At 31.8% G+C, this 22106-nt stretch overlaps 1 protein-coding gene across 1 annotated transcript in view; it reads right to left on the reverse strand.

The window, feature by feature from the left end:
- Positions 1-22106, reverse strand: part of SPTLC3 (serine palmitoyltransferase long chain base subunit 3) — a 188834-nt gene that overhangs the window by 10483 nt on the left and 156245 nt on the right. Inside the window, exon 10 of the mRNA XM_003758184.3 lies at positions 12803-12938. Coding sequence (XP_003758232.1) covers positions 12803-12938 — 136 coding nt within the window. The remainder of the gene's footprint in view (positions 1-12802; positions 12939-22106) is intronic.

The following is a 22106-nucleotide window of genomic DNA, read 5'->3' on the forward strand; positions in this document are numbered from 1 at the left end:
GAAAAAGAGACATCATAAATTCAGTCTTCTTTCTCAGAATTTTAGTGTTTTGTCCTACAAATTCCTAATGGAGATTTATCAAGTAAATCAAGGAAGACATTATTTTTAAAAGCCAAGAAAATTTCACAGCTACTATGGTTGAAGTAAGAACTGAGAATTAGCCTTTATATTTGGGGTGAGAAAATTAGATGAACATAGTTGTTTATCTTTTTCCTGTATTGCATAGTTCAAGGTTAGCCATAAAATTATACAGGACAAGAGCTCAATAATTATACATGAAATAAAGTGCTTTTGATTCTATGATATAAAGTACTTTGCTAATTCTCTCAAACCAGCTATTTTTGAAACAAAAAAGCCAATTACATAGTTTTCATGTCACTTGTACTCACCAAAGGAATGAAGCTCTTTCTGGTGTATAGAAAACATATGACTCTATTGACCCATATGTAAATAAGGAACTTTTCTGATGGTTTTTTCAAGAAATTTAGTTGAGAAAGGAAGATGACCTAAAGAACACTGGTTGATAGGGCTGGATGGATTAACTGAGGTTTTATTTCTAAGGATGGGGAGATAATGGTTTGTTGTAAGCAGCAGGAAAAGTAGCCATTAGGGTGGGAAAAATTAAAGGTTTGTGAGAGAGTAAGAATGAGAGGATATAATCTTCTGGAGATGATGAGATGAAATGGGATCAAGGGTGCATGAGGAGCTGTTCATGTTAGCAAAGAGAAAGTCTACCTCTTCATGTGAGACAAAATTGAAGGAGATGGTAAGGGAAAATATCTGAATTATATGAGAAGAGGGAGAAAAGAGAAGTAAGAGATAGCTCTTGGGGAATAATCTGACTCAGTTGAAATATGATGTCTTCAACTGAGAGGATAGGGAAGGGGATGCCATGGTAATCTTCAGGAAGGATGAAAAGGAATGGCTGCTATGATGAATAGAATAATGAATTGATTAGGGAGTTGTAAAGCATTGCCTTCCAGTGAGAGTTTATTTGAGATTATGTAAAACAAGGAAAAAGTTTTTTATTTTTTCCCAGCTCCATGTGGCAACTTGTACATGACAATGAGCAGGTCATAAACTCTCTCAGACTTGGTTGTCTCTTCTATAAAATGGGGACAATAATAGTACTTTTCTCACAGGGTATTTTGAAAATTAAATGAAATAATATACATAAAGTACTTTGTAAAACTTATGCTATGTAAATATTAGATGATAATACAGCTTAAGATAAAATGATCTTTTAGGGGCAGAGCTAGGAACAAAGTATGGAAGTTGAAAAGATTTAGGTTTGAAGTAAAGACAAGTTGTAACAATTAAAATTATTGGAAGTGGAATGGGTTATTTCTTTAAATAGTAGGTTGTACTTTCTTACTTCAATCAAAGATTAGATAATTGGGTATGTTCTTTTTTGGGTTTCTGATGACCATTGAGAGCCCACAATTCTATACTTATAAGGTTGATTATCTCAAATGTAAGACTACATTTGTCACTATTAAATTTGTAAATTAAAAAAATACATATTTCAATCAGTGAAAATCTGCCTCTCATTTCCCACCTTGTTGAGAACTTATTACAATTGTTTGAATTGGATTGAATTGAAAAAATCCTTAGAGATTATTTTTCTAAGGGCCAATTTTTCTCTCTCTTGCCCCCATCCCCCAACATGTAATTCCCCCCCCCTTCATTTTTAAGATCATTAAAATACAACCACTCCCAGGCATGCTTAGTTGGACTGTCTCTGTGACCCCTGATGTTGATAAGTTTCAGAGGAAACATGTAGATTTGTCCAAATTTGAATATAAGCATTTTATTCTTGTTTTGTTTAATGTTATTGATAATTCTAATTTTTATTTAAGGACAAGGTTATTCATTCGTATTTACTTTCTTATGTTTTTCTTGACTCCTATGTTTAAACCTTGAAATTTTTATGCAATTTTAGTCTTTTCATCAAGAATGCTTGATGAAAATCCTTTATTTCATTAAATGTTCAACTCCTCCAACTAGCATTGTATTCAGTTTTTCTAAATTATTCTTGATTTTAAACCTATATCCTTTGTATTATGAAATATTGTATTCCAAATTCTCTGCTTTTTAAAAGTGGTGATTGCTAAATTATGTATGATACTGATTATTGCTCCTTGATATTTGGATTATTTCTTTTTTTTATTTACTGTATTTTTTCCAACCTTAAGGCCCTATATTTTGATTATTATGCTTTTGGGAGTTTTCATTTTGCAGTTTCTTTTGGAAAATCATCTGAGAATCTTATTTATACTTTGCCCTCTAGTTCTAAGAGATCTGGACAGTTTTCTTTTATGATTTTAAAAAATCTGACATATACTGTCAGTATACGTATACTGTTTTTTTCTTTTGACATTCTTATATTCTTAAATTTTTTTCTCCTTAATCTTTTTTTTTTTTCAGATCAGTTGCTTTTGCTACAAGATACTTCACATTTCTTCTATTTTTTCATCCTTTTGACTTTATTGTAATATTTCATGTTGTTTCTATCAGGTTCATTCTAATTTTCAGAAACTTTGTTGTCTGGGCAAAGTTTTGTATCTCGTATGTGAAGATATTAATTCTGTGTCAGATTCTTCCATAGCTCTCATTTCTTTTCCATTTTCTCTCAAGAACTATTATTTCATTTATTAAAAAGCATTTTAAACTATTTTCTTTAATTTTTTTTTGCTTTATCTCCTTTAGGAATTGTAGTTGAGTTTGTGTTTGCTGTGTTTTCTCTGAGGTTTTCTTTTCATTCATTGTTTGTGTCTTGAGTTTCCTGACACCATAGTAGTCCTTTATGGTGGGATTTTTTTTTTGGCTCATTTTTCTAGTCTACTTAATTTTAGACTTTTTATTAGGGTTAGACTCAGTCACACTTCTGGATTCAAAGTCTAGGCTGTCCTTTTGCTGTTTCTTGGAGGTTTTAAGCATTGTGTTATTTCAGACTCTCAGGGACAGACAGATAGGCAATATGCAAGCTTTTGGTGATCCTAAAATAGTCTGGTCTAGGGCAGAATTTTATTGTTGGAGCTCCTAATCTGAACTTTCTAAGTTTCTGACCTGAATTTTGGCTGGACTCAGCTCCTCATCAACTAGCTGGAAAGCTATATTAGTTTGGAATGGCAGATCTGAAAACTCACAGTTGGTTTAGAATTCATGCCCAGATTATTTCTCCTCATGTTGGGCTAGATGCAGGAACTGAGATCTTGCTCTGCTCCTGGAGTCTGGGCTCCCCAGCTGTTGTTTGCTTTTAATTTGTTTCTGTCTAGCTTCAGTTTCTAGTATCTTCCCATCTGGAATGCAGTCCCTGGGCACAGGAATTCTCAGCCCACTCTGAGTCAGTGACTCCCCTCAACTAGCTGGTGTATTACATAGCTGCTAGTTGGTAAATATCCCCATCATAATTCCCCAGTATAGATTTGAGTGTCACAGTGTAGGTCTGGGATTGCTTCTTTCTAGGATACATTGTCTCTTCTAGGGTGTTGGAGTACTCTGTTCTTAGTATACTATGAGTATATGAGTCTGACTCCATCCTCAGTGTCTACCTGGGCTGGACAAATGACTCATTATGACTTTTTTTGGGATTTTTCTCTTTAGAATTCAGGTTAGCACATTGTGGAAGGAAGATCTATACTGGTTCTTCCTATTTTACCATCTCGGCTCTAGATTATTACTATCAAATTTAATTTTATTGTTTCTCTTCTCCCCAATTCTAACCATCTGTGTTAACTATATGCAATAAGCATTTCATCTGTGCCTTGATTCGTTTTTGATAAAAATATCAAGTAGCACAGGGTTTTATAAACATATATATGTATACTCAATTTACACTCATAGTCTCTTAGAATATTCCTCTAGAGATGTTCTTCCCAACTAACATAAAAAAATTAACAATCCCTCTTCAGATCCAACCATTCATATAGTTTTAAAATATGTCTATTGTCATTTGTACCGAATCTTTCTATCTAGTGCACAAAAATAGCATGAGATACTGACTCCTTTGCTAGTTGTACGTGACTAATTGATACAACAGCAGTATTGCTGTTAATGTGTATGTGGTTTTCTTCATTCTCCTCACTTTCACTTTGCATCAGTTCATATAAATCTTCACAGGTTTTTCTGAAATCATCCTGCTTGTCCTTTCTTCTTAGCATAGTAGTATCCTGTCACAATCATATATTAGAATTTGTTCATTCAATCCCCATTTGATGGGCATCTCTGCAATTTTCAATTCTTTACCACCACAAAAAAGGTGCTATAAATATTTTGCACACATAGGTCCTTTCTCCCTTTTCTTAATCACTTTGAGATACAGATCTTGTTTTTCTTTTGTTTTAGTTGTGTCTGTGTTTAGTTGTGATTCTACTTGAGGTTTACTTGGCAATGATACTGGAGTGGTTTACTATTTCCTTCTCCAGCTCATTTTATGGACGAGGAAACTGAGGCAGACATGTTTAAATGACTTGCCCAGAGTCACACAGCTAGCAAGTATTTGAGGCTGGATTATTGGCTCCAGACTTGGCATTCTATCTCTATCCATGGTACCACTTAGCTGCATAAAGGTATTGCTTGTTGGAAGGATGTATACAGTTTTATATCCCTTTGGATCCAGGTCCAAAATGTTCTCTACAATAGTTGGATAAGTTCACAATTTCGTCAACAATGCATTAGGTTTCCTATTTACCCACATTCCCCTCCAGCATTTGTCCTTTTCCTTTTCTGTCATGTTAGCCAATATGATTAGATGTAGAATATTTTTTTTCATATGACCACTGATACCTTTGAATTCTTCTCCTGAAAACTGCTTGTTCTTGGACCATTTCTTAATTTGGGAATTAATTTGACTTAATTCTCTCTCTCTCTCTCTCTCTCTCTCTCTCTCTCTCTCTCTCTCTCTCTCTCTTTTTCTCTCAGATATGAGACCTTTACTTAGAAACATGCGATAATTTTTTCCCTAGTTTCTTGATTTTCTTCTAATTTTTGTCTTCATTGGTTTTGTTTCTGCAAAACCATTTTAATGTCATGCAATTAAAATCATTCATTTCATCTCCAGTGATCCTATTTTTTTGTTTGGTCATCATAAACTCTTTCCTTAGCCATGTACTTGACAAGTATTTTTTTTTTTTACCACTCCCCTAATTTGTTTATGATATCACCCTTTATGTTTAAATTATGTGTTAGTTTTGACATCATCTTGGTATACACTATGAGATACTGATCTGTGCTTAATTTCTGCCAGATTGCTTTAAAGTTTTTCTAGCATGTTTCTCTAATCATTTGTCTATCTCTATTTGTGTGAAAATTGTCTTGTAACTGTGTTTACATAATTCCTATATATGACTTGACAGACTCCAACATATTTCATGTTGTTTGCAGTTATTTTAAATGGAATTTCTCTTTCTCTCTTCCTCTTGGGTTTTGTTTATAATATATAGAAATGATGATTTATGTGAGTTTGTTTTGTGTCCTTCACTTTGTTAAAGTTAATTGTTTCAGCTTTTTTTAGTTGATTTTCTAGATTTACCTAAATATACCATCATATCATCTGCAGAGTGTTTCTTTGTCTATTTTTATTCCTTTAATTTCTTTTTTCTTTCATTGCTATAACTAACATTTCTAATATAATGTTGAACAAAATGGACATCCTTGCTTCACCCCTGATCTTATTGAGGGTCTTCTAGTTTATCTTTATTATACATAATAGTTGCTTTCGGTTTTAAGACTACTTATTTTAAGAAAAGAATCCATTGATTCTTATATTTTTAGTATTTTTTAAAAAATGAGAATGAGTGTTGCATTTTGTCAAAAGCACTTTCTGCATCTATTGATATAATCTTGTGATTTTTGTTTTATTATTGATATGGTCCTTTATGCTCATATTTTTCCTAATATTGAACTACCTCTGAATTCCTGGCATAAATCATACCTGTTCATAGTGTATTGTTTTTGTGATATATTGTTTTAGTTTCCTTGACAGTGTTTTGTTTAAAAAATTTCCATCAATATTCATTAAGGAAATTGGTCTCTAGTTTTCTTTCTATTTTTCTCCTTGGCTGAAGTATCAGATCTATATTTGTATCATAAAAGAAATTTGAATAGGCCTCCTTTATGTATTTTTTAAAAAAATAGTTTATATTATAATGGAATTAATTATTCTTTGAATGTTTTTTATAGTCATTTGTTTGGTTTTGGAGATTTTTTTCCAGCATTTTTTAAAGGTTTGTTTAATCTCTTTTTCTAAGGTCAGGTTATTAAAGTATACTATTTCTTCTTCTGTTGATGTGGGCAATTATGTTTTTTAATTATTCATTATTTTTACACAGTTTATCAGATTTACTGGCAAATAATTGGGCAAAATAGCTCTTAATAATTGCTTTAATTTTATCTTCATTAGTATTGTAATTTGCCCTTTTCACTTTTGATACTGGCAATTTGAAGTTCTTTTTTTTTTTTTTAAAACAGATTAACCAAATGTTTATTTTATTGGCCCCTCCCCCTACAAAACGATTTATTAGTTTTATTTAAAATTTTAAAATTTTTATTTAAAATATTAGTTTAATGATTTTTTTTATTTTCAGTTTTATTAATGTATTCTTTGATTTTCAGGAATTCTGTTTAGGTGTTTAATTGGGGATTTTACATTTTTTCTAGTTTTTTCTAGTATGTTAATTCATTTATCTGATCTTTCTCTTTTATTTATGTGTGTATTTAGAAATATAAAATTTCTGCTCAATTTTGGCATGTTGTCTCATTGTTGTCATTATTGTAAAATTATGATTGTTTCCACGATTTGTCCTTTGACCCACTCATTCTTTAGAATGAAATTGTTTCCTAAGTCCTTTATTGAATGTAATTTTTATTGCATTATCGTGTGAAAAGAGTCATTTAATATTTTTGCTTTTCTATATTTATTTGTGTGGGTTTTATGCCTTGATAGATGTTCATTTTGGTGTAGGTGACTTGTATCACTGAAAAAATATACTTTCTATTCCCATTCAGTTTTTTCCAGAGCTCTATCATATCTAACTTTTCTAAAATTTTATTCATCTTCTTAACTTCTATTTCTGAGAAAAGAAAGCTAAAGTCTCCCCTGGTACAATTTTGCAGTCTATGACTCATTTAACTTTTTATTTAAGAGTTTGGATGCTCTGATATTTGGTTCATATATTATTTATTACTGATATTACTTGGGCATCTTTTAACATATTGCAGTTTCCTGTATTATCTCTTTTAATTATTTCAATTTTTGTTGTTTCTTTCTTTTAGATCATGATTGCTACTCCTATCTTTTTTCTTTAGTTGAAATATAATAGATTTTGTTCCAGTTCATTCTTTTGGCTGTGTGTTAAAGGGTCTTATGGTTAGGTTCCAGTTTTAAATACATTCTGCTATTAGCATCCCTTTTATGGATGAACTATATATATATATATATATATGGATGAACTATAAATTCACATTTATAGTTGATTATTGTGATTACTATCATCATAGATGATTACTGTGTATTCTCTACATTCTTTTTTCTTCTGTTTATCCTTCTATCTCTTCATCTCCTCTCTCTTTTTTAGTCTCTTCTTCCCAAGTATATTTTTCTTACCATTACCTCCTTGAAGCTGTACTCCCTCTTATCAACACTCCAATATTCTCTTAGGTTCCCTTCTGCCTTCTTTCAGTGCATTCCTCTTTCTTACCACTTTTTTGAGGTCATTCCAACAGAAATCACTCTTACTCATGTCCTCTGTATATGTAGATGCCTTCTAACTGCTCTAATAATTAAAGACAAAATTTTTAGAAATTACATTTATCATTTTTCCATACAGAAATGTTAACAGTTTTACCTCATTACGTCCCTTATTTTTTCTTTTGTGTTTGCCTTTTGATACTTCTTTTGATTCTTGTGTTTCAGTGTCAAATTTTCTAGTCATCCCTGGTCTGAAAGTTTCTATTTCATGAAATGTCCATTTCTCCTTCTTCCCCACCCTTGTCCCTCAAAGGATTATACTCATTTTTGCTGGGTAGATTCTTCATGATTATTAATTCTAGTTTACCTTTTGAAATATCATATTCCAAATCCTTTTTTTAAAACTCATTTTTCCAGGCTATTTCTTGATTTTGTATGTTAGAGTTGGGTTCTATACCCAATACTTTGTAATGGTATAGCTGCTAAGTCTTATGTGATCCTGCTTATAGTTCTCTGATATTTGAATGGTTTCTTTCTAGTTGCTTGTACTATTCCCTCCTTCTCCTTGGAGCTCTATAATTTAGCTATAGTAGTTCTGGAAGTTTTCATTTTGCTATCTCAGAGGATTAGTGAGTTTTTTCAATTTCTATTTGCCCTCAGTTTCTTAAATATTTGGAGTTTTCATTTACAAATTCTTGAAATATGATTTATAGGTAGTTTTTTTTTTTAGGGTTGTGGCTTTCAAATATTCCATTAATTCTTTATTTTTGTGCTCATATAGTTCTTGGGTTTGTCTTGGCAGTTAGAATTCCACGTACTCTATATTATCTATACTTAATTTAAATGGAATTTCTCTTTCTATCTCTTACTGCTGAGCTTTGTTGTTAAATGTAGAAATGCTGATGATTAATGTGAATTTATTTTGTATCCCAAAACTCTGCTAAAGTTATTAATAATTTAAAGTAGGTTGTTAGTTGATTCTCTAGGGTTGTCTAAGTATAACATAATATCTACAAAGAGTGATATTTTTTATTTCCTATCTTAATTAATTTCTTTTTCTTCTCATTGCTTTGGATAACAATTATCGAATTAGTAAGTAATAGAAGTGATAACAGGCATCCTTGCTTTACCCTGAACTTAAAATTTCTAGCTTCTCCTCATTATAGATAATGCTTACTGATGATTCTAGATAAATATTGCTTATTATGTTAAGATAAGCTTCCTTTATTCTTGTGCTCTTTAATGTTTTTAATAGGAATGGGTGCTGTATTTTGTCAAAGGCTTTTTCTGCATCTATTGAGATAATCATATAATTTCTGTTGGTTTTGTTACTAATATGGTCAACTATGATGACAATCTTCCTAATATTAAACAAGTCTGGCATACTTGCTATAAATTCCACCTGGTCATATATGGCTTTAATTTCTCTTTCAGTGTTTAATTTAAATTTTTTTGCATGAATATTCATTAAGAAAATTGTTCCATAATTTTCTTTTTTTTCTGTTTTGGGTATTATTACTATATTTGTTTCATAATAGGAATTTGGTAGGATTCCTTCTTTGCCTAGTTTTCTAAAAAGTTTATATAGTATTGGGATTAATTGTTCTTCAAATGTTTGATAGAATTTGATTGTCCATCCATCTATATTCCTGGGGATTTTTCCCTTGGGAAGTTCATTGATGGCTTGTTCACTTTTTTGCCCCCTAAGATTGGGTTATTTAAATGTTTTATTATTCTGTTATTCTGGGTAATTTATATTTTCATAGTCATCCACTTCATTTAGGTTGTCAAATTTATTAGCATATGACTGTGCAAAATAGCTTCTAACAATTGTTTTAAAAATCGTACTCATTGATGGTGAATCCATCCCTTTTGTGTTTGATACTAGTAATTTGGTTTTCTTCCTTCTTTTTATAACTAAATTAACTAATGTTTTATCTATATTATTGTTTTTTCCCCATAAAACAGGTTCTAATTTTTGTATTTCATTAGTTAAATGGTTTTTTATTTTCAATTTTATTAATCTCTTTTTATTATTTTCAGAATTTCCAAATGGGCATTTAATTTATTTTTAATTTGTTTTTCCCCCTAGTTGGTTTTAGTTGCATGCTCAATTTATTGATCTACTTTTCCCTCAATTTTATTGATATAAACATTTAGAGATATAAATTATCCTCTAAGTAACATTTTTGCTACATCCCATAAATTTGTTAAATTGTTGTAATTTTCTTTAATGAAATTGATTTTCTATGATTTATTCTTTAATCCACTTTTTTTAGGATCAGATAATTTAATTTCTAATTAATTTTTTCCTTTTTCTTTCCATTGTCTATTACTGAATATAACTTTCATTGTATTATGAACTGAAAATCATATGGTTATTATTTCTTTTTTATGCTTCTTTTATGTGGGATAACATGTCCCTCCATCTTCCAGTGCACTTTTCTTTCTCATCTTTTTATTTACTACCTCTGACTATATATATTTCTTCTGAATACTCTTATAATAATAAGTCTCTTATTTTGAGGTCAAACTATTTTATTCATTTCTGTTTTTTATTTTTTGATTGAGTAATTGTTATATGAGATCTCTTCTGGATCTATTTTGAAAGTCATGTGTTTTTCCAGTGAGAACTTTTTTTTTTTATCATGATGTCTCATAACAATCATTAGTTTCCAGTTATTTAATTCTAATTTTTAAGGAAATATTTGTTTCAGTGAACTTTTGTACTTTGCTTTCAATTTGCCTAATTCTATTTTTAGGAAGTTATTTTCCTTGATAATTTTTTATGTTGTTTTCTATGCTGTTGACTTATTATTCATAATTCTCTTGCATTACTCTCAGTTTTTCTTCTCCTTTCTAATTTGCTTTTTAAACTCTTTCTTAAGGTCTTTCAGAAATTCCTTTTGCATCTGAGATGAAATTACATTTTTCTTTGAGGATTTACATGTAGCCATTTGGACACTATTGTCCTCTTCTAAATTTATGCCTATCAGCATAGTAACATTCTATAGTTAAGCTGTTTTTAAAAAAACAAAACAAAACATTTTTCCTGCCTTTTTTGTGGCTTGCTGTTTTTATGTTAGAGTTGGCCTCTAGTCCTGTACTGTCTCAAGATTTTTGTACTGGCTCTATGAATACAGCATAATAGTATTTGATACACAAACAGTAGTTTTTGATAAATCAAAAAATGCCCATTCCTGGGGTAGGACCTTACTATTTGATAAGTTTCTAAGAAAGGTCTGTCAAAAATTAGATTTAGATAGTCTCAAGTCATATATGATCTGTATATGTATAGACCAATATCTCAAACCATAAAATATGCTTCAAATTGATAAATGATGTTGATATAGTTGATAGTAGATCAAATGACATTGATATTGCAAAGTAAATTAGAGGAGAAAGAGAGATACTATCCTTCTGACTTATGGATGGGAAAGAGTTTATGATGAATCAACATATAAAGGAATAAAACAGACAATTTTGATTACATAAAAAAATCTTTTGTGTAAGCAAAAACCAATGCAGTGAAAATTAGAAGAGAAATAGGAATGCAGGGAAAATTGTTTTCATAAAAACCCAAATATATCCCAATATACCAAAAAATATGGTTGCAAATTTATGAGAATTGGATTCCTTCCTAAAAAGATTAGTGGTTAATTGATATTAAAAAGCAGTTTCAAAGAAATCCAAGCTATCAAAAATCATATGAAAAAAGTGATTTAAATCATTGGTAATTAGAGAAAGGTAAATTAAAACAGCACTACAGTTTGACCTTACACTCAAAAGACTGGCAAAAATGATAAGAGGAAATTGCTAAATTTTGGTGCTTTATGGAAAAATAAGTATACTATTATGCTACAGGTGGAATTGTGAATTGGTTCAACCATTCTGGAAAGCAGTTTGAAGCCATACTAAAAACGTCACTAAACAGTGACTTTAGACACAATTCGATTACCATAGTCATGTATCTCAAAGATCTCAAGAGGAAGAGGACTAGTATCTATGAAAAAAAAAATATATATATATATATTAACTCTTTTTGTAGTAGTCAATCACTAGAACTCTAAGGAAATATCATTGATCTGATTATGGCTAAACAAATTATAATGTATGAATATAATTGAATATTTTTGTGCCATAATAAACAATGACATGGGCAGTTTTTGAAGAAACTGGGAAGACCTATATGAGTTGACTTAGGATGAAGTGAACAGTGTTAAGAGGTTAATATATACAAAGACAAAAACATTGCAAAGAAAATAACTTTAAAAAGTCATAGAATTCTATAAACTCTGTGGAAGAGGCCTCTGTGCCAGGCTTTTTATTGATGTATTGAACTTATCTCCTTTTTCTTCTTTTTCTCCAGGTTGTCTATAGCAAAATTTCTGAAACTGTGGGTCATAACCCTGTATACAGCCATATAACTGAACATGAAGGTTGCAAAAAAATTGGCAACAGTAAAAAAATTTTGAATGCAATGACTAAAAGAGATTTTATAATTGAACATATAATGAATCTGAGGTGTTTGTGGCAGTGCTTGCCCCTTTGCATCATGCAGCTTCACTGTAGCTTTGGTTCTGAACATACAGTATGCACACTTTGCATGGCACATGCACAAACACTACTTTGAGACAGGATTGCATAAAAATTTTTCAGGTTAAAAGGGGTTGTGAGTGGAAAAAGTTGAAGGAACCGTGATCTATAGTATACTTCCATGATTAATATTGCTTTTGTTTCTGCTTATAGACATTCACCTTAATGCTCTTAATCATGCTTTTCTACTTTGCTGCATAGACTCACAAGATTACCTCCTTAACTACATGTATGTCAAGTGACTCACAGTTACATAGGTTGTGGACAGTTGGAAGTTAGAAATTTGGGCCCCATTTTCCAATACTTGCTACTTCCACTTTTAAAACAACTGCTGTTAAACAGATAATCAGGAAATAATCTTTGAATCTTGGTAGTTTGGCCATGAAGTACCTTATGAATTTGTTATTTCATTTCAAGTATATAGCTCTACAGTGAATGATATGATTGGTGCCATAGGCATAGCATTATTTTACCATGTCTCAATGTTTATACTTTGAAAGATATGTTAATACTTACGCTACTTTACTTGGTAAATAAAGGAGTAGGGGGATAACAGGTGATTCTTGATTTCCATAAATAATGAAACCCATTTCATTCAGTTTATTTCTGAAGTATCTTGTGTTTTGGGCAAGTTGCCGGATTCTCTGTATGCCTGGAAAGAAATAGGCATGAAATCAGTTCATTGAATTAACATGAGAGGGTTTTCTTAGGAAGGAAAAATAAAAAGCAAAAGTCACATGAGTTTGGAGCATACCAAGTGCTTGTGTGAACTCAGCTTATTGTCAGTGAGTAGGCAGGATTCAAGATAGTAAAACCCTAAGGCTGGAGCAAACTTCTGTCTGCCCTGGCTTCCACTCTATCATGGTAGTACTCTTGGAAGAGAAGTGTATCTGCTACTGTTTCAATAGTATGAAAATGCAGTAGGAAACAGTTGCTTGCTCCCCTCATCAGGTGTAAGAGGTGCTAGAGCAAAAGAAGGGAATTTAATGTTATGTATATAGTGTACATAATTCATTAGGTTGTGGGACAGTACCAAAAGAATAGTTTTTTTTATATTAGGCCATTTTACCAAACATTTTTACTCAATGTTGCAAAATTATAAAGAATATGTTTGATACTAAAAGAGATGAGAAAGTACCCTTTTCCTTCTAGACCCTAACCCTTTGCTTGAGATCCTCAAGATCCTCAGATGTTGAATATTGTAGATATTGTCAGATATTTTTAGTGAGTTGGCAAATTTTGCTGAATTTTCTCCTACTTTCTTTTTTTTTAAAGAAATATCACTATATATAAAGGATGGTTCTCTGGGTAGGAGAAAGGAAGGAAAGAACACTTGGTAGGACAAAAATAAGATTGAAATACAATTTTTTCAGTGAAGGAGAACTTGATTATATCCTTGATTATTTCCATCAGAATAGGGGAATATAAACAGAACCCTTGGAAATAGAATCACATAGTTAATGTGCCTAATTAAAATTTAATTCCAAGAGAAGCTGGTTATAGATATCTCTGGAAGATGGACAGGAATTTATGCTGATGTAGTGATTCTTTTTTCCTTCTTAATTTTATGATATTGATGATTTGTCTGTATTAGATAACTTCTACCTAGAGGCAACAAGTTATACAGTGAAAAGAAGGGTGGTTGTGGAATTAGGAAGACCTGAATTGAAATATGGCCTCACTAACTGTGCATCCTTAGAAAATCACTTAATCTTTATCTTCTTTGGTTTCCTTAACTATAAAATGAAAATAGAACCTGCCTTACCAGGTGCTTTTAAAGATCAGATGCAATAATATTTGTTAAGCCCTTAGCATAGTGCCTGACATGTGATAAGTGCTTATTTAATCCTTTTTTATTTCTTTCTCCTGAGTCTGAAAATTTTATTAACTTTCTATTTCCTGTTCTTAATTATAATCTTTTCTTTAATTTGGCTGTCCTTAAAGTATTAATATTTTGTGTTTATCAGTAGGCATGAAGTAATTAAGATCTTCATAAGTTCTGCCTTCAAGATGATGAATATAGAGTGGGTCACTGCTTAGATGATTAAATGGATCAAATGAAACACCTTCCAGGGAAGTTATTGAATCACACTGTAGCCCTACTTTGTGACTACCTAGATTTCACATCATGCTTACACTTGGAATTCCTTCCCCAGCTTCTAGCTCTCTGGTTTTTACCTTTCTAACTTTTTCCTCATCTTGGGAGACTTTACTCTTTCAAACACCCTAACCTATTAGTTTCTTATCTCATTTCCTATATCCATCCTATCTCAGACACACACAGAAATGATCATGTTCTTGATCTTGCTGTCACTCCTAAATGCTCTACTTCTGCACCTGCAGGTCCTATGTGACATAAAGAAGGGAAGGGAAAGAAGTGGAAAAAGAGAAAGAAGGAAGGAAGGGGGAAGAAAAGAAGGAGGGAGGAAGGAAGGAAAGAAGAAAGAAAAGAAGAAAGAAAAGAAGGAAAGAAGGAAGAAAGGAAGGAAGAAAGAGAAGGAAGGAAGAAAGGACAAAAGGAAGGGGGAGGAAGGAAGGAAGGAAGAAAGAAAAGAATGAAGGAAGAAAAGAAAGAAGGGAAGGAAGGAAGGAAAGAAAGAAGGAAGGAAAGGAAGGAAGGAAGAAACTTGATTGTATATAGCATTGAGAAATTGGCAATGAAGAATTTCAAACTGACTTTTAAAATTTTAGTCGCATAAACATTCTATTTGTCCTTCATCTAATTTGTACTACTAATAGACATATTTGTCAGTAGATTATGCCTGCCTCATTAGGCCCCCTTACTTTCTTAATTTTCCCTTGTGTATGCTTAGCAAATGTCCAGCATCTCCCTATTAGCTCAGGTAACCATAAAAAAAAATGTCCAAACACCAAGTCATTTAACCTTCTCTGATTTTCATCAAGGGCCCCCCTGATTTCTTTCCAAGCTTGGATTATGTTTTATAGATGAAACAGGTGAGTATATTTATCATTGACCCTGTATTGTATAATATTTATGTGACTAGAATGAATGCACATATGGCACACATATTTAATTAGAAGGTAGTACAAAATTAGGAATGACAACTTACACATTGAATGATAGCATCTAAAAGATTTTGAGAGACTAGGAGATAGAGATAAGCATAGCAAAATATAATTTAATGTTATATAAGTGCCAGATACTACTCCTATTATTACTACTACTACTGCTCTTGCTGCTACTACTAATTCCCTACTCTTGGGTTTAGAAGTCACCTTCATAGGTACAAGATAGAAAAGTGTGGCTAGATAAAAGCTTTGAAAAAATTTTTTTAAAAACTGAAAAAGTTTCAATGGACTGAAAATTCAATATGAATCAATAATATACCTTGACAGTCTTAGGTTGCATTAAGAGAGAATAATACTGAATATATATATATATATATATATATATATATATATATATATATATATATATATATATACTGAGGAAAGTAATACTTCTATTGTAGATGCTCTGGTCAGACATCATTTCAGGATTTGTGTTTAATTCTAGTTTCCACACAAGCAATCAATCAATACGCATTTATTCACCTGCCAAATGACAGTACATGGAGGATATAAATGCAAAGAATGAAGTATCCTTGAAGAACTTTTCAATTGTGGAGATAGCATGTATGTGTATAAGTACATGCAGAATAAATACAAAATAATTTCAAGGTTGTTATATATGTGTATGTTATATATGTGGTAGTTAAGATGGAAGGGCAGGAAAAACTTTGTATGAGCAATATATTGAAGGAAGAGATTTGTTTAATGAACTAGAGATGAAGTAGTTGAATTTTATGCACTTTAACTATTTCAGAGATAGGGAGAAGGAAGTTAGAGTGCCATGTGTGAGAAAAGGAAGACCAGTTTATCTGAACTAAGACTGAAGGAAAAGAATATCATTTAGTAATGTTCAGATGATAGACTGGCTCTAGGTAGTGAAAGAAGAAAATTGTCGAGCTAAAGAACATCTAGAGAAGAGTGACTGATGAATGGTTCCAAGATTACTGACAGTGAAATTTGGTGGAAAGAACTAGAGTTGTTTAACTTAGAGAAGATAAAGCTTGTAACTACCTTCAAGTATTTAAAGGGAATTAAAATGGAAGGGGCATTAACTTGAGTTGTTTAATTTCATTAGACAGAAAGAACAAGGTATACTGAAAAGAAATTGAATGAGATTAACTTCGGTGTGAACTAATAAAAAAGTTATTTTTTTTTCTTTCCTTCCTTTCTCCTACCCAGAGAACCATCCTTTATATATAGTGATATTTCTTTAAAAAAAGAAAGTAGAAGAAAATTCAGCAAAAAAAGTATCTCCTATACTGGAGATAGTTTCTCTTCAATGAAATTATTTGAATAAAGGTTAGATGACTATTTGTTAGCTATGTGGATAATGTTCCTAAATGAGTACAATTTGTCCTCTGACATCTTTTCTAATAATGAGATTTATGGCATAGTATATAAGAATGTTGTACTTGAGTTAGGAAGACCTACGTTTAAAGCCTACTTATGATATATCACTTAGACTCTAAAAAACCATAGTGTGTATTGATAAAAGGGTTAATAGTGAGACCTATGGGTCTACTATCATAGGATTATTGTTTGTCTCTGAAGATCTATATACATATATAAATGACATTTATTAGTTTCTAGAACTGAATGAAACAAACTTAATGTCTTTTCATTTGAGTACCCTTTAAGTATTTGAAAAAAGTTGTCATGGTCCTTGTTTCCCTAGTTTTCTTCATCTATTTCTCATATGATGTAGTTTCAAAATCCTCTTACCATCCTTGTCATGCTTCTCTGGGTATGCTAAAGTTAAATAGCATCTCTTGCAGAACGAGATACTGGGAGTTTAGAACAATGTTATAAATAGATTATAAATCATGAACCACATGACAAAGCTTCTTTAACTGTCTGTTATGACTCCATATGGGGTTGAATAACTGAATTTGGGAGTTGCAAAATTATGATTTGATTTCAGCGCGCATTATATATACCTATATATCTGGGGCTATGTAAATTTTCTTGGGCAAAAGGGGGTTTCAAGTGGAAAAAGTTTAAGAAGCCCTGTAATAGAATGAAATTATTTCACTTGCAAAGAACACTATTCTTTGCTGGCATACTTAGTACATAGTCTCCTAAATCAGTGAACATAGTGCTTTGCAAATAGCGGGTAATTACTATCTTGTTATTTTTGAAGAAATGAAAAATTTATAGTCAGGAGTTTGAACTATCAGCATTATACTATCTAGATAATTAGAAATGATTTGTTCTGTAATCTTAAAGATTCACACAGATAAATAGATTTAATTACAGAGCAAGATGGATATATCATTCAAAGACAAAGTGAAGGGAATTGGCATTGGCTAAGAAAATAGGGAAAAATTTTTTTTCCAGGCATGCATATTCTGCTAATCAATATATTTGTTTCTTCACTATCCATCTTCTGTACAGATACATATGATTTGAGTAGTTTGTAAAGTGTAAGGTATGGAATTTATCTAGTTTGATCCAGAGAGTAAAAATTTTCCTTTTTCCTTTTTTTCTTTTTTTCAGTGGACTTGCATTTAGTGAAGAAAAAAAGTTTAGGTCATTGTAGAAACGAATTTGTATTTGTCATTGGACTTATTCTGGATCTATCAGGCAAGACTTTTCTGTGAAGGAAAGAGATTGATTCAGATGTAGGAGTCCTTAAAATATACATTTCTTTTTCTACCTCTTCTCATTTCTCCATGGGAAGAAAAAGACTCAAGCAAAAAAAAAAAACAAAACAATCCAGATGTGTAGAGTGGAAAAGAGCAAAGAATCTGGAGAGCTGCAAAAACATCTGGATGAATTTTGTTGCATAGATATAACTTCAGTGGTTCTTGAAAAAGAACTCATTTGCAACATGTTATGATCCTAGAAACTTGCACATATTATGAAGGGCAACACATTTGAAAAAGAAGAAGACCAAAAGATGGCAATATTATTTCTTTCTGCTTTTTAATAAAACATTTTATTATAAATGTTTTATGCATATTTTGGATGAGAGACTAAGAAGGTAAGGAGACAATTAAAAAGGACTGGAATTGAATGAAAAGATGTGAGGAGAGAAGTATTTTGAATATAGTAAATAGAATCAATGCACTAAGATATTTACAGAATTAACATTGAAATGTTTGCCATATGGTTAGTCACCTTCAGCATTTATTTTTAGGTTGATTATCCCTGCACAATGAACAGATGACATCAAGCTGTCCTAATGATTCCTCAATGTTTTCCCTGAAAGGCTACAATGAATTCATAGATTGGAAGTATTATGAATGATCTAAATTGCTTTTCTTGATGGTATCATTTTTGTGCTTGTCCAGTAATGATTCATTTTTCATTGTGTTGTTTGCCCTATTACTTAACTAGGTCCTTCTGTCCTTTCCATTCTTAATTAAATTAAGTATAAATGTAATTTTACCTTTTTGCTTCCTATCATTCAATAACTAGCCAAATAGATCATAATACAAATTCTTATTTTCCTCTTAATAACTATATTTTATTACTGTCCTTTGTTTCCTATCCTTGAACTAATATAGCAGACAGGATTTTATAACATTTTGTGGTTATTATGTTTTCTTATGTAGATTACTATGAATGACTCCTATGAAAGATTTTTTTCAGGAAGTTGGATAAGTTACAGTTCTTTTCAATCACTATATTGCTCACTCTTTAAAATTGGAAACATATTTCCAGACTTGGAGGTCCAGAGGAGTCATCTATTCCTATTAAAATTTCCTTATCTGGATTAAATGGGGGTATCACCATACTTATAGAGTGCTCTGAGGTTCATAATTAAAAGGTGCTATGTGTCATTAGCACTGATCATTGTTGATGCTTGGGTAATCAATCCATAGCATTTAGGCCAAAGGAGGCACTCAGATAAAATACTTTTTAGTGGCATGAAAATGTTGTCATGCTTTACTCCCCACCTCTTTTGAAAACTTCATTTTGGTAGATTCTGTTCCTTTTTTTCTCCATAGTATCACTATTAAGACCACATTGCATAGGAGATGTGGTTCCATGGCTTAGTAAACTATAAGCAAAGGAAGCTAAGCATATACTTGGCCACCAGGCTAGATTCTTAGGAGAGGGCTAAATGTTTCTGGCTTAAGTGAGATTTAGGTGGTGGTTTAGGCTAGGAAGAAATTGGGGATGAAAAAGCATCTTTGGAGTACATTTCTACACGTAAACTTTCAGAAATTTATTGTTATACTCATTGCCACCACCATCACCATCATCAAGTATATAATTAGCATTTTAAAGAGCACTAAATTTTGAGAAAGAAGATGTAGGTTATAATCCTAACTCAGTTACTTGGTATTTGAGCATATTACTTCACTAAGTAACTGATAGGAGCCTTACTTTTCCTTAACTGTAAAGTGAGAGTTTTGGAGAAGATGTCCAAGATCACTTTTAGCTCTAAATTCTAAGATCTCAAAGGTAATTGTATTTTGTACACTGGTAGACACTGAGATTAAATATCATTTGATCTGCCTGTTCCAAAGGGATTTGAATAAACCTCACCTTCTACCTCTGCCTTCTTAAAGAAAGCAGGAAACATCCTTTGCTAACCAATCTGTTAAGACAGCCCGTATAATGCCATTATATCAGTTCAGTTTCCAACTTTTTTATTTTTAAGAAATCTATTGGGTTAGGAAAAGGCCACAAACACTTTAACCATCTCTCCAGTGCTATTAAAACAGAACCAGCTGGGCTAGGAGAAAGAAAACAAAACACAAAGCATCCTACTACAAAGCTCTTTGGTTGCTAATAAAAACAGTGGTTTGTGGTATTTCCAAAAATGTTTGGTACAAGTCAATTTCTGAAGGTCTAGGAGGAAATATGAACAGTGGAAGCTCCCAGATCTGTCAGAAGTTAAAGAACATTTCCTCTTAATTCAGCATTCAATGATAATGAAAGCCATTTTAGTAAAAAAAAAAATGAAAAGGAAGGCTTTGGTGATTATGTAAGCCAATTCTGGTGCCACATTCATTTTTCTGTAGCTTTCAAAAAATGGTTGTCTATTAGAGGAAGCATGGATATTCCCAGATGCCTTGAATTGACATTTTATTATTTGTTTTTAAAAATATATACAGAATTGCGCCACATTGCCTACTTCCTCCTTAAATTATTTAGCATAGAACAGGATACAAACTTAGCTATTTAAAATACATGGTGAGACAGTATTGCTTGGAAAATAAGAATTAATTCTCTGATGCTAGAAGGATATTTCTACAAATTATATCTCACAATTAAAAAAATCTATTATTCTACAAAAGTAAATATTTAAAATGAAAACCAAATAGGTGACCAAAATGTCTGGCTGTGAAATATTATGTCTTTTTTCTTCCTCTTCTATTTCTGCCTATCCCCTATTTCACTGTGGATTCTTCCCCAGAACATCACAAAGTTCTAAGATGGAAGAAGGGAAGAGAACTGTGGAGAAAAATTTGAGCAAGGAGACAAAAACTTTGTGTTATTTTAAAAAGATATGTTATAACACTTTGTTTTCTAACACACTCAGCAGCAAAAGAATCCTCCAAAAGATAGACTCTGGTGACCCACCAGAATACTAAGGATTATTTAAGAGGTGACAAACTCACTTAGCAGACTGAGGAAAAAAAATCAACCACAAAAAGTCTCCCCAGAAACTTTTAAAAGTGATTTACTTAGAGAGACTTAGAGCTTGATCAGTTCATTTTTGATGTCAAGAATTTCAGGATTAAGAAATATTTCATGGTCAAACTGATACTCTCATGGACCCTAGTTAGAACTTAATGATTTCCTATTAAATGTGTGCTCCATTACTGTGCAAGAATAGGATTTACATTGTAGTAGAATAGGATTACATTACAGTAGACAGCTGAATCATTGAATGAATAAAGACGCATTTATTAAGTACTTAATGTATGCAAAGAACTATGCTCATTACTAGGAGTATAAATAGAAAAGCAAAGGTAGTTCTTAGGCTTGAGCTCATATTATAGTGGGCACTGAAAGTGGAACTGGTGAAGGGACACTGCTTATCCCAGGGCCTTGGGTTTAAGATCTTGGGGTGTTTTCATCTAGATCTCAAGAGAAGTAATGGTTGAAGTGGTAATAGTAGTTTGGTTTCCCTGCCACAAGCTACTTCCAATCTTTCCCAACAAATGCCTTGAGGTATTTAGAAACGCTTCTAAATATCTACTCCCTAACCTTCCTCTTTTAAAAACCGATCTATTCCCAAATCCTTCAAGGAGAGAGGCAGCATGATATTGTAATGAGAGTGAGAGGGAGAGAGACAGACAAACTGTATTTAAGTACTACCTCTGACACATACTGGCTGTGTGAGTCTGATAAATCACATAACCTCTTGGTGTTCCAAGTTTCTTTAATATTTTAAAGGTTAGAGCAATTGCTGAACTGAATTGGTAGAGAGAATTTCCTTATGGGAAGTTTTGTGAACACATGAAATTATAGATTTGAACCAAAAATCAAAATCTAATAAAAAACAAAACAAAAAATGTCTTGGGGGTCCCTAAAATTATAAAATTAGAGAGCAATTCCATTTTGGTTGATATATTTATTATTTAAATATTGATAGAAGATTTAAACCTTAATTTGTTATCGGTTGACTCCTCAAAAAGGGAAGCAGTTTAATTAGTACTTGTTCCAAATCCAACAGCCAGTCAAGAGTAAGGCTTTGTGGGCATGGGATATAGAAACAGGTACCTATGAAGGATTGGAAGTCCAGAAAGTTAGTCAAGTAGTATTTAAGTGCTTGCCATGTGATTTT

The sequence above is a fragment of the Sarcophilus harrisii genome, chromosome 2 (assembly GCF_902635505.1).
Source record: "Sarcophilus harrisii chromosome 2, mSarHar1.11, whole genome shotgun sequence".
Taxonomy (NCBI): Eukaryota; Metazoa; Chordata; class Mammalia; order Dasyuromorphia; family Dasyuridae; genus Sarcophilus; species Sarcophilus harrisii.